The 14,247-nt window shown below is 44.0% G+C and overlaps 1 protein-coding gene across 1 annotated transcript in view; it reads right to left on the bottom strand.

The window, feature by feature from the left end:
- The window catches only part of COL1A2 (collagen type I alpha 2 chain), a 39,005-nt gene extending 34,299 nt beyond the window's left edge, over nt 1–4,706 (bottom strand). Inside the window, exons 1-4 of the mRNA XM_032694999.1 lie at nt 4,468–4,706; nt 2,304–2,314; nt 1,672–1,689; nt 963–998 (exon numbers count right to left, since the gene is read on the bottom strand). Coding sequence (XP_032550890.1) covers nt 963–998; nt 1,672–1,689; nt 2,304–2,314; nt 4,468–4,537 — 135 coding nt within the window. The 5' untranslated portion in view covers nt 4,538–4,706. The remainder of the gene's footprint in view (nt 1–962; nt 999–1,671; nt 1,690–2,303; nt 2,315–4,467) is intronic.
- Nucleotides 4,707–14,247: the final 9,541 nt, after the last annotated feature.

Raw genomic sequence — 14,247 nt, forward strand, 5'->3', positions numbered from 1 at the left:
AGTTTTGTCATTGTGGTGGTTAAGGTGAGGTATTTACTTTGTTTAGTATTTTGGATCCAGTTCAGTGTTAAATGAAATCCATAAGAAAAGGATTTCTAAAGGAGCAGGATTAGACTTCCTACATTCAGGACAAAGTCTGTATCTCATTTCATTAAATGAATTTAGTTAGTGGTAGCCTAAATCAAATATCCAGTTGACCATACAGACAGAGTCTTCCTAATAGTTCCTTTCACATTTGTCAGCATACTACAATCTCAAAACCTCAAGAGCTCCCTATCAGTACTATGGCATTTTCATTTTCAGAAGACACTAGAAAGACACACAACTACAAGCTACACAGATAAGTATGTGAATTTCAGAATGCCACTTTACAAAGAGCAGCAGTGATGCAGAAGCAAAACAGAAAAGCAAATATCAGCAATACGAATGAACAGTACAATTAACTTATTCAACTGTCCTCATTTATGGTTACTTTTACAGTAGCCTTTAATAGTACAATGTCTGCTTTGGCTAGTAGAAGGTAGATGACAAATGCCTAGCTGCCAAGAAGAGAGTTTTTCCAAGCCATCTTCAGAGGCACAGATAATAAATCATCCTCAAAACTGGCTTTGTCTATTCAGGGCTTATCCACAAAGGACCACATCTTTATGTGTCAACTTTTCCCTCTACACTTCCGTGCACTATTTCCACGGTGAGCAACTGGAAAAACATTTTTCAAGTCATCACTTGGATTGCTAGGCTGCTATATGATCTCAATCACATCTGCTCAGGCACAGTGACCATAATTAGGTCGCTGAGGTATTGGTACATAGGTAACTTGGTTTCTTTTTCGATGAAATTGTACATGCAAGCTTCTACAGCTACATTCATTTAATATCACAACGATGCCTAAACTTATTTTTTACCCTACTGTTCTTTCAACGGCTGCTGTTCAAAGTTCATAAACAAATGAACGGCCTTACCCTTTCTCCCTGCGGCCCTTTGTCTCCTCTAGGGCCCTGTAGGAAAGAATAATGCTTAATGAGTTACCGCGGAAATTTTCCAGGAGGATACAGGGAAACAGATACATGAAGAATAATTAGTGTACATGAAAAAGTGAAAGATGACTGCACATACAGGTCCAATAGCTATTTTCCACAGACAGGTAATTCTTTTTCCCCAATAAGCTACTGGAAATAGACCCTGTCACTACTGTGTGAGTTAAAATTATCACTGCACAGACCACAGAAGAAATTCAAAAGTTGATTTTGATCTCTACTAAATAGCTAGTTCTAATTTAAAGTAGGGACTCTTATAAATAAAATAGAATCTATTTAGCTTTTACGATCTGTATAGATACTGCTGTACCATTCAATTCACGTAAATCTTTCTGAAGGAACTCTGACGAAGAATGCTACTTTGAAGAAGTTTAGTTCTTACTAGGCTTAGTTCTGCTCATGGATAAAGCACCTTTATTTTGAATTATTTAAATTCACCCTGGTGTTAAGATGTTGCACTGATTGTTCCCTCCTTTTTACTGCCTATTCATCTCAGTGCTAGTGCTATTTTCAGAGAACATGGAAAATAATGAATGTAGTCAGTTTTCCTTTCATCCAATATTCAACAAAATATTAATCTCTTGAAGATTATTTGATACCATCTCCATTTCCACCCAAGAAAAAAATTGCTTACCTTACGCCCTGCAGGTGCCTGGAAAAAATAAAGAAGAGAATTAAAAAAGTTAAAATTTCTTCCAGTATTTTAGACTAAAATAGTGTATAAACTTAGACTCATCTTCTTACATAACTATACTTTTCCTCAGTACAGTATATTTAAGTACGCCCAAAGGTTTTAAATTACTATGAAGGCTACAAGTTTATATATAGCAAAGATGCATGTAACTACATGAAAACATTCTGTTGAAGACTGACCATTTTGCAGCTATTACAGCCTAAAAAACTAGCATTAAAAAAAAAAGTCACACCTGAGCTCTTCCATAATCTTTCTGTGCAATGAAATTTAGACTGTAGAACTGGCTTTAAAGTAGAGTCTTCTCTAATCCAAACTGCCAGGTGCAGTATCCAAACACCACTGCTCTGTTACTTCCTCCTCATGGTCTCTACACCTATGAAGGCAGTCTCTTAAAAAGTCCGTCCCACTTGTGAAATCGGGGTGGGTACCTTTCCAGGCAGTCCCTTCAGGATTTAATCACCATTTTTCCATGACCATCTTGAAATGAACTTTAGAAAATTATACTGCCACAAGAAAAGAAGCCTAGCCTGTTAATTGGAGTGCTACATATTAGATAAAGAAATTATACTGACCTCACTCACATCTGCAAAAAGAAGGGAAAGAAAAAAAAGAGAGATAATTAGACTGTGGATTCAGTTATTTTGCAAGTTTTACATTTCATTGCTTTTAATTCAAAATGCAATTTTCTTTATTTTCTTAATGCAATAAACATTTTCTTTATGTAATTTCTTACTTTTAAGATGATTATCTTAGACTGGAAAGACTTGCAGGTGAAATTGCCATGTATTCCAAATTCAAAACAGACTTGCTAATGAAACTAAAACAAGTAATATGATTGATGCAGATATCATCTATAAGCCTGCTCTAAATATTCTTAAACGTACCTCCCTAGAAATAAAAGCATCAATCTATTTTCACATGTGTGTGTGCAACAGATTAATAAGCCCAGACAGGCTGATACATTGTAAAGATGTTGTATTTTAGGAGTAATCTTATATTTTAATGTAAATAGCCCCATCACACTTTTTATGGGGAACGGTTCTAGCCACACATACCTATTTCCACAATTTCCTGTAAAAGCGTGTAACAGGTAACACCTTGAAGCTATTAAACACCAAATGGCAAATAATTATATGTTATGTACTACTAAGTATGCTATTATTCATTCGTTGGAAATACAAATTTTCTGAATTTCTTAATTTACAATTAAAAATCGATTTTGGCTTAAACTCATTATAGTAAAAGGGTCTCATATCACACTTGAATGCCACCAATTTGACCTTATCCCTCAGTAGCAGGTTGTTGGAGATTTTTCCACAACATGTTACTTTGTCAATGTACGATCACACTAAATTCAGATGATTCGTACAGTCCAGCAAAAGGTAACACTGTTGAAATGCTGAAAGCACTGAAATACCGCAGCAGCACACACCGATTGCCGGTGCTAACCTAACATAAAATTAAAGCCATTACTGCCCCCAGGTGATGTGACACTGGCAACTACCCAAACTCACTGCGGGCAGCGCGGGGGCGCTCGGTTCGGGGTCCCCTACAAGAACCGCTCCGTCTCCTTGGCGAAGGAGCTGCTACCGCCCGTCACCGGGGGTGGGTGCTGGGATGTCCCCAGAATGCCCCGCCAGAACGGCCCTCCCGCCGCCCCTCGGGCATCCCCCGGGCCACGGCCACCGCGCTGCCCACTCCCCCGGCCCCTCGCCCCCCCTCCCGGGCTGGCAGCGGCAGGGACACAGCCGAGGCATGTTCCCGGGGGCTCCCAGCGCCCTGAGCGGGCAGCGCACGGCTGCTCCAACCCTCCTCCGCCTGGAAGGCGGCCAAAGCCCAGTGCAGAGGCACGACGGCCAGGGGCTCAGGGGGCCACTTCCCAGGGCGCTGTCACGCAGAGAGGCGGGGAAGGGCTCAGCTTCGGCCCCAGCCGAGTGAGCGGGGCGCGTTTCTCTCCCACCACAGTACGTGTGCGCGTGTGGGTGCCCTTTTCCCTCTGCGATGGGGGGCACTACATCCTCTCTCAGCGAAGGGAGCCGCGCTCCCTTTTCTCACTAGAGCGGAGCAATATTGCTTCCCTGCCTCCTTTCTTCCTCCCCTCCCCGGAGAGCCCTTGGGGCGGGCTCAGCGCGCGGGGATCTCCGCGGGAACACGAGAGCAGCCCCGTCCCGTCGCGCTGGGCCGCAGGGCCGGGAGGCGCCGCAGGGCTCCGAGCCGCCCGCAGGAGGCGCTGCCGCGGGCGGGGAGCAGGACGGCGGGTCCCGCACGGAGCCCCGGAGGGAGGGAAGGGATGAACCGCCGCTCTCCCGCTCCTCCGCTTCGGAAAGCGCGCCTGAAGTCTCACGAAAGTGCAGCCTGGGTTCTTCCACTCTCCTCCCAGCCTGTATCCATATCTCCTTCCCAGCATCTGCGCTGGAGATAGGGCTTTGCGTTCTCCTTTGGGTACGAGCCTGTCTGGGGGGAGGGGGTTATTCTGGTTTTCTCTTTTTTTCTTTTCTTTTCTTTTTTTTTTTTTTTTTTTAATCGTTGGCCTTTTGCCATCTTTTTCTGAGGGGAAGAAAGAAGCTAGATTCTGATCTGGGACGGGAGGTGGCAGTTTATGAGCTGGTCTCTATCGTTTGGGAAGAGGCAGCTCCCCGCAGACTGCCGTCCGTGGGGAGGGCGTCGGGACAGAGCGCAGAGCCGGACAGCCACCCCTGCCACCACCCCTGCCACAAACAAGCGGAAAGCACTTACGTTGGCCTGTTGTTAGGTATGAAGTTACTGCGAGCAGCAACCAAATCCGTGTATCCACAAAGCTGAGCATGTCTAGTTGCAAGACATGCAGACTCCTTGTGGTGCCGAGTCGGTTGGTTAGCTATCGCCTGTGGGACGCAGGCATACAGTCTTGAGGAGTAACTCCAACCTTAGCAGAAACCTGCTGCCCGGGACGCTAAATTAACCCAGCCCCGGTCCGTTCTACTTATACCGCAGGAGGGTCCCGGCACCGCCCAGCCCGTCACGTGCCCGTGTCTCCGGCCCGGCGCGGCAGCCTTGGCAGCGGGAGCGGGGGGGGGGCGGCGACGGTAAATTGGTTCCATGCTTTGAGGACGTGGACACTTTGAGGCTTTCGGAAGGAAAATCTGACTCGTCGTCTGATTTTTTTTTTTTCCTTTTCATTCTCTCTTTTTTTTTTTCTTCTTTCTCCTCAGCCGTCCCCCGCCCCTCTCGCCTCGCTTTTCTGGGAGCGCGGCCGGGAGCCTCGCCGGGCAGCCGGCTGGCAGCGCCCCGACGGCGTTCAAAGCGGGAGCTGTCCAGGGCCTACGGAGCCTCGTGCCCTGCGGGAAAGCGACCGGGGGAGCCGGGACGAGGCTGGATCCCCTATTCAGCCTCTCCTCGTCGTCCCACTGCGACCAAGGACAAAAGGCGACCCTCCCCACATTCCCGGACCCTCTAGCGCGAGGCCACTAGCACAGTCACCCCGGTCCCGCGCCCCTCGCCTTTCCCTGCGGACAGCGGGTGCCGGGGCACCGACAGCCCCTCAGCCCTCTCGCAGCGGCCGCCGTGTCCCGGCCGTTCACTCTCCCCGGGGAAGCGTCTCGGGCCAGGACGCGGGCAGAGAGCCGCCAGTCTCCTCTCCCAGCTTCGCGGCCGCTCGGGCAGTGTGTGTGTGCGGGGGGAGCCCGGAGTGCCCCGCAGCCGCCGTGCCGAGCGCTCCCCGCCTCCCGGCCCGCCGTACGGGGCTCTCCCGGCGCAGGGAGGAGGATGGGCGCTCCCGGCAGCTCCCCTTCCCGACGGCCACCCGCCCACCCAGATGAGGGAAAGCTGGCGGGGTTGTTTGCCACGTCTGCCCGGCCGCCGGCTTCTCGCTTCCCGGGGGAGGTGGCCGAAGGGGGTGTGAGAGGAGCTGCCCACGCTGTGCCCCGGGGGCTGGCGGCGACAGGCGGCCCCTCGCGGCGGGCAGCGGGACCGTATCGTTCCTCCCCGGGGGCCTCTGCCCCCCGTGACTGGGGGCGGGGGGCTGCAGTCACTCGGGGTCGCCCATCTCGGTCCTCGCGGCTGCGGGGAGCTGACGTGGTCCCTCCGGCCAGGCCAAGCGGCGGCCGTGGCCAGCCCCCTCCCCGCCCACGGGCTCTTCCAAGGCGGGCAGCTGGCCCCCTCCCAAGCCCCCTCTGCTAGCCGATGGGAGTCCCGGGCAGAGGTAACGACGAAAGCAAATAGAAGCCCCGGTTCAGCGGGGTGGGGGGCCCTCTCCGGGGCGGAAAAGGCGAGGACAGCGTCCGTCCTCGCTCCCCTTCCCTCCCCCAGCCCAGGCTGTGAGTCGCGAAGCAGGCGGATCCTGCTCTGGCACACCAGGGAGCAGCGACAGCCTCCGAGCTGGCGAGAGAGCCCCGGCGGATAGAGCGGGAGGGCTCCCGGCAGCGGGACGGCAACGCCCCCTGACCACCCCTGAGCCAAGCGGCTCTTCTCCTCCTCAGCCTGTCCCAGAGGAGGTGCCGGGAGTGTATCCAGCCCCATTTATCAGCTGCCTCCGGGGGAACATGTACAGAGAGCATGGGAAAGATGGGGGCATGGCTGTCCACCTGAGAGGGGACTCTACAGAGGTTGTGCCCCAGGGGCACTGCCAGCACCGGGCACAGCCGAAAGCAGCATCCACGTGTCGGGGAGAGCCAGCCGTACCCAGTCGAACTGCCTGCCTGTAGCCGCCTCCGCGGACGGGACGGTTCCTGGCTATCTAGAGTGCCGATGGAATGGAAAAGCCTGCAGTTTGGATAGAAAAAACATAGCATTAGGAAAATGTAGTTCATCCAACGAAGTACGTCTGGCCACAAAATAGGAGCAAAAAAAATGATGACAGATATAAACATTGTAATAAAAGTATATGGTATAAACGGTATATGAGTATTCTTTCAGATTATCTTTCATGTGAATGGTATCACTTTAGATCAAGTAGGATTTTAAATTAACCTGGGCAGCGAAGATAACTGCTTGAAAGTTTATACTAGCATGATCCTAAAGTAGCTCAGTGAGCTTTAAACAAGATAAAATAATAAATGAAATTTAACTCAAAACACTGAGGCTCAATTGAGTTCGAGTATTTTCTGACAACACTTCCAGTGAACAGTGTTTTGTTTTTTTCAAACTTGTTCCTTGAAATCAGCCATTGACTGTACAGCCAGAGTTTTTCTTCATTTTGACTCTGCTGCATCAGCAGAACAGTTATTGACTGATTATAATAATAATTTGATTCGAGACAAAACCTATTCTAACTACACATGTATAAACCTACTTTATGCATGTTTTCATGAAATGATAGCTCTTTTCTACTGATGGAACACTCTGATGGTGCAGGAATGCAGACACATGTATCCTGACCAAATCAAACTAAACCTCCATCCTGCCCATGAAGTTTCACACAGGAAAGACAAGCCCCCATCCCAATGAAGGGGAAAACCCTGCAAAGATGTGGATGTTCAACTACCATGTCTACCATAAAGCAGATGGCTGAGGGAGACACATAGCTAGAAGCTCAGCAACGCACAAAAGCAGTTGAGATGATATGAAACTCTTTAAACTTCTAAAGAGATGAATTCTTGGTATGCTTCAGCTATTTTAGGATTGGTCCATATGGATAGGAAAAAGAAAAGAGAGATACAAAAGAGTAATTTATTGGTATGGCTCACTCCCCAGGCCTAATAGTCTCTTTTCAGCAATCCACTATGCTGAAAAAAGGGAGTACTTAGTGACTTTGGTTCTGTGGTGTGAAATCAGAAATATTTTTTTCCTTAAAATGCAATTAGTATGAATGGTTGCTAATATGCAAATATCACTATTAATATTTTGACTCCTGAAGCAACACAAGTAACATGACAGCTTTTGGAGCCATTAGCATGCCAGAAGTGATTTGATCAGCCGACTTCAGCAAGTAAACATCTAAGAACTCTTTTTCCCTTTGGATCATACTTGTTTAAAGGAACTATTTCACATCGAAGCCAGTAATTAATGCCTATGGCACAATTTAAATTGAAACTGACGATAATAAAAATATCCTCTGCAAAATTTGCTGTTAGGGCAAGTTTTAAAAGAGAGAAGTTTCCAGGTGATGTCAAACCACTTTTATTTCTCATTACTTTGAACAAATCTTTAGAATATAGACCAAAAATTACAAAAACTATAGCTTTTTAATACATACATTGGAAAGTATTTTCCATGCATGCTCTTTCAAAACTTATCAGTCAACTATTGAGCCATTATCATAGAATCATATAACCATAGAATCATAGAATAGCTTTGGTTGGAAGGGACCTTAGAGATCATCTGGTTCCAACCCTCTTGCCATGGGCAGACACCTTTCACTATACCTGGCTGGATGTCCAACCTGGCCATGAACACTTCCAGGGATGGGGCATCCACAGCTTCTCTACATAACCTGTTCCAGTGCCTCACCACGTTCATAGTAAATAATTTTTTCCTAATATCCAATCTAAACTTACTCTCTTTCAGTTTGAGACCATTCCCACCTGTCCTATCCCTTCATGCTTTTGTAAATTTTCTCTCTCCATCTTTCTTAGAGGCTCCCTTCAGGTGCTGGAAAGCCTCAATTAGGTCACCCCAAAGCCTTCTCTTTCTCTTTTCCAGGCTGAACAATCCCAATTCTTTTAGCCTTTCTGCATAGGAAATGTGCTCCATCCCTCTAATCAACTTGGTGGCCCTGCTCTGGACTCATCCGAACAGGTTGATGTCCTTCCTGTGCTGGGAACCCCAGAGCTAGTTACAGTACTCAAGGCAGAGTCTCACCAGAGTGGATTAGATGGGCCAAACAATTATCTAGCCAAAAATTTAATACTGTCTGACCAGCATCATATTACAAGAAATCACAGAACAATGCTAGAGTTTGGAGAAAGATCTCCGTCTTTTTTGACCGTCCCTAAACCTCATACCCCATGCTGGATAACAGGGTTTGGTGTGCTCTCAGATTCAAGTTCTCCTCCAGCTGATGTGAATGGGAGAGCCACAGTGTTTGTGGTTGGTGCAAATAGTTATTAATTTCTTAACATCTCTTTCAACACACAGTTTCGCACATTTGTTCAGATAATGGATGTGTGCCCAACAATATAGCAGTAATGAGTGAGCAATGAAGATGTCTAAGGGAAGTAGTTTCTCAATGGGACTCCTTTGAGTACTGGGGCTGGTCCAATGACACAATCTGGCTTCAGCCTTCCTTTTGTAGTATATATAGATATATGAGGGACTATATCATTTAATGCAGCATTAAGCTGAACCTTTGGGTAGTGTCTGCTGTGTAGGCATATCAGCTTCATTAGAGCTATCTTTAATAACATTGTTTATGATTCTGGACTTCACGTCTTAGCTTGGTTATAGCCAAGTATCTTGCTTTGAATAACAAGGAGGCTTGTACTTTGTCAGTGGAGAAAACGTGGAAGCAGGACCATGTATCCCCATCACCACAATTCATTGTTTAAAAAAAACCCCACAAACAAAACAAACAACCAAACAAAACAACAAAAAAGTTGTGCTATGCTCTTATAGGAAAGTCCTGAGGAGAGATAAGATAGTGCAAGGAATTTCTACCAGTCCTCTGCACCCTGTGTTGAAGGGACAGGTATGCTGAAGGCTCCTGTAGTCAGGACACTGTTCCCATGTAGGACTAAAGAGATCAAAGAGCATAGCACAGATACATAGAGCCACAACTTGACTGTTCTGTGGATCATCATTTAGAGGGAGTCCATAAGGTGCTAGTAAATGGTAAGGAAGCAGGAACATTGTTCTTTGTGCAAACAGCTCATAGCCATTGACTTCTAATACTTCTTTGGTATTTTAAGACAGTTATTTCAGAATAATTTAAAGTGGTTTTGGAGAAGTAGTCCAGCAAATGGACTTCTAATGGGAAATAAACAGGTTCTATGTGAACAGTTATGGCAGCTGCTTCATTTTGTTTCTGTTCCACAGTACCTGCCACAGTGGCTGTCTATAGCTGAAATAAATCATCATCTGTTATTCTCAGCAGGAATAATGGTCATGGATTCTCAAAAAAGAACAACTGATAGGCAGAGATCAACTCAGCAGCCCCGGGGGGGGGAGTGCTGTTGAAGGGATCAGTAGACAAAGGTAATGGAAAATTTTCTTCAATTATACATAAGTAAAGGCAAAACAGAAGATGACTCAATGCTGCTTCACTGAACTTGAGATGTCTAGTTATCCTTCTCAAAAGGGGTAAACCTCCACAGCAGCAGTCAGTGAGCTTTCTGGGAGGTGTTTGCTTATTTAAAGTATAAACCGCTTTTCCTCTTTTTTTTTTTCTATTTTTCTTATTTGTTCCTCAAAGGTTACATTTTTAGGAATCGAGGAGGTCAAAACAGAGACTTGGTTCATATATTGATGGAAGGCTCGGTTGATTGTTACTGAAGTCAAACCAATTTCTCTCATTTAAATAAATTCAGCACACATAGACCTCTCTTCAGGTCACTATCAACTCAATCTATTGCTCTATGACACTGATGCAATTATTACACAATCATAATGCAATTATTAATTATGATAATTTACTATATTTTTGAAGTCCATTTGGACTACACTTATAGTATTTAATAAAGCTGCATGGCTGTTATAAACATTCTTCTACATTGGCTCTGATTCTTTTCACAGTCAGATAATATGACAGAAACTCACACTGACTTCAGTAATATTAGAACCAGGCCCATATTCAGTATAGTTATATATCTCTTAAGTATTTAAGCTTCATCACAGAATTCTTTACTTTTTTTTTTAAAACTTTCATCTTTAGTTGCCTAATTATGGTTTTTCTGCCTTTTTGCCAGTCGCAGAATTTTTACTTAAGGCAATCAAAATTCTCAACAAAAGTAGGAGGCAAGATAAAATTAAGGCAGGTGGTCCTTTTAAGATGATCATCAGACTCTGTAAGGATAGTGATGCTTTTGGAAGAATTTGTAATGGGAAGCTAGAACCCATTTCTCGCTTAGAAAGCCTTTTTCCCTTTCCTTTCGGCATTTCAGAGAAAGTTGCAGAGAGAGCTGTGTTATCTCTCTCTGCTATGCTGGAGAGAAATAACCCTAGCAGACACGCACAGAGGCCTTGGGAAGGCATAGCATAGAGAGCATACTAAAGGCCCTGGAGTGGGTGGGAACTTGCTTTTTCTCCCTGGGGCCCGGTGCTTCTACAGCACTGTGAGGTTTTTGTAAGCTTTTCATGTTCTGGCCTTCTAAATGAATTTTTTTTTAATTCTTTTCACTGCCTGGGCATTTCTGGGGGATACCTGTGTATCTTACTTTACAGACTCAGTAAATTCTAGCAAAAGCAAATTAATGAAATGCTGGTGAGAATGCTTTCTCTGTATCAACACACACATTAATGGATGTGTGTAGACAGACTATAAATAAGTTGGAGATGTGGTAATAAGTTCTGGTATACCAAGCTTGTACCACTGTTAATCAGCATATTGCTAAAGTGGGGATCAAATCACAGTATTAAAAAATTTCCATTGCATCTTTATGGCATAGCACTGTGAACAGATATAGAGCTTCAGCTCCTGTGGACTTTCAGAACTTTCTTTATGAGAGAAGAGAAAACAAAAATGCAATGAACACCACTTGAAGCGGGTCTGTATAGATCCGTTCCTACAAATTCTCCACAGGCTTGGGGGTGATAAGGTCAAGGACTCAGAACTATATGAATCAAATATGCACTGGAAAATTGAAGAGGTAGAGATCAGTGGGGCAATTGAAAGTTAGCAAAGAAGATCATGAGCTCTATTTGTGTGAAAATGTATTTGCATGGAATATTGTGGATGATATAATATAAAACTCTAATTATTGATTGATACAATTATTATAGCGATCAAAATCACAGATGAAATGTAAAAGGAGTCTGCCAAATCACTGATACCTTGCCTTGAAATTAACTAGTGAAAAAGTTTGTTGCACAAGTAAAGTAAAATAACAATATAAAACAAACCATCAAAGGCACCCTGAACCATAACTGTTCATAGCAGGTGGGAAAAGAATCAGTCTTTTTATCTTCAAGTCCTGAGTTTCAATTAGCATAATAATAAAAGGAAGTTTTTCATATCAAGTGATAAATTTCAGCTATAACAAAGAGTACATAACTCACAATTTAAAGGAAAGAAATATGTCTCAATAAAGGAAGTACCTTCAACTTGATCCTTCATTACATGGATACCACTTGTTATGCATACTGACAGTCAAAAATAAGCAGCAGTGCAAGTAAAGGCTTGTTTCAGACAGTGCACATCAATGAAGTCAGCTTCTGAAGCTAAATTCCCACAGGCCATGGGTATAGTTTTCAAGTGCATTTAAATCCTACTTTGAAAATTGAGGCAGCATGCAGATGTAAGTCATATTCGGCAACAACACTACCCAGTCAGTCCAGGCTTTTCCATGACGGAAACTTTTCACCTCATGTCATCCTGAAATGCTTTCATCTCCTACAGAAGCTATGGACAGATCTCTATTCTGCTTCATGTGGAGTTAGAATCCCTCAGTCTGGAAGGAGGATGCAGATGAAATAATATGTGTTAATTACTTTTGGATGTCCTTCTCACAACTTCCTACTTCCTATTCACTGAAAAGATAAATAAGATATCCTGCTGCAGACTAGAGAAAAATCCTAGAGTATCTGAGTACAAGGACATGAGCATATACTCATGTCACACAGAGGCAAATTTGAAATCTCTTTGTATATTCTGTATCATCAGCTTGGGGCAAGATTTGTATGGTCATCCCATGCAAACTCCAATCTCACTGTACAGACACTTGATCATTAGAGGAATCTGAGTGGGAACAAAGGGAAAAGGAAACTGCAGCGGAGAATGTGTATCTTTTTTTCTTTGCTGTGAGTTAATTTAATTTTCCTTAGCTACTTCCAAATCCATAACTTAGCCTGCAACTTAGTGTTGCCACATTCCAGCTGATTTCTGGCTGGGGTTGCCCAGCTGAACTCTCATTACTTTGTTTCTGGACTCTCATATTTCTCAGTTCTTTCCACATTGCTGGAACTGCTGCCCTTATTGTAGGGAAGAGCTCTGCTGAAGGGAAACACACAGTCTTGTCCCTTTTTCAGGCACAACCGCGAGTTTGGGACAAGAGGAATGACATTCTTGATATTTATGCTGAATTTAGTTTTGCTCTCTGTTCTTTCAACTAAGGTTGTAACAATATCTCAAGAATAGGAGAAGTATACCTTGATGTCAAACATTTCAGGTTCTGATAAGTTCTGTATCAAAAGCTTCAAAGCAAGCATCTTATCACTGAAAGGTTGCCAAAAAGTAGACCACATTTAAAGGGGTATCTCATATACAATGGATGCAATTCTGTCTCTTTATTGCTGGCCTTTGTTCCTGACTGAGGGGGATATCTCAAAGATGGTGAGGTGGGAAATCCCTTCCTCCAGGACTGGCAGTGAAGATGCCAAACAGGCATCAGCCTGCCTATGAAACCCATCAGGACACTAAAAAGAGGTAGCAAGTATGTGTGGTAAAAACAGGAATATGTGAGAGTGAAAAACTATCTCCAACTACATCCTCATCTGATTTCCTTCTCTAGACTGATGACTGAAAACTATTTTTACTTAATAATTCTTATCTTTAATATCTTAATTGTTTCCTCATGATTAGTCTTTTTCTCTACATCCATCATCCTCTTTCAGCCAGTATTGTATTCTGAGCTCTGTTTCCTCTAAGTAAGAAAAAAACCCAAATTCCAACCAAACAAAACCAAAACCAAAACCCTGTACCCAAAAACCCCCCCAAACTCTAGCTTCCAGCTTATTTGTTTGTATACATAGTTGCATTTGACTGTTAAAAAATTGTTAATTAAAAATAAAACCGTACCAAGTTTTATACAGATTTCAGGTTCTCAGTTCTTATTCCACCAAAGTAAGAATTGCTCCTAAATTAATTCAGAGCAGGAATGGGGGATCACTTATTAGAGATTCAGAACTAAAGAATGATTGCATTCACACCTGGCAGAATCTAGTGCAGCACACCAGAGAATTTTGCTGGTGCATGAATCACACTGCTAAAAGTGACAGCACTTTGGCTCTGATTCTCAATATCCTTGCCAAAATTAGGCTGATAAAAAGTGAAGAATACCTTTCCATTCACTTGCTGCAGTATAAGATTCAAAGTTTTCTTCTTTTGGTTTTTAACTTCTTTTGCTCTTTTACTTCCCATGCTCCATCTTACCAGTTAAACCAAATTTTATTTAGAAATCTAACTAATGAGTTATATGATAAACATGTTGCATACATCAATATTCAGTTTTCAGGCTATTAATGTGGTCAACAAATTCAAACAGGTCAGTTAGAGACACTATTTGCCAGTTTAACAGACATTAGAATCCCATAATTTCAAGGGGTCATAAAGATTCCGTATGATTTCCTTATTTCCTGCAACAAATGGAATGTTTCTATACAGTTTCCATGAAAAGCCACTGTGATGGTATTTGCCATGGGACCAGAAGTCAAGCATTTATCAACATC

This window comes from Chiroxiphia lanceolata, chromosome 1 (assembly GCF_009829145.1).
Source record: "Chiroxiphia lanceolata isolate bChiLan1 chromosome 1, bChiLan1.pri, whole genome shotgun sequence".
Lineage (NCBI taxonomy): Eukaryota > Metazoa > Chordata > Aves > Passeriformes > Pipridae > Chiroxiphia > Chiroxiphia lanceolata.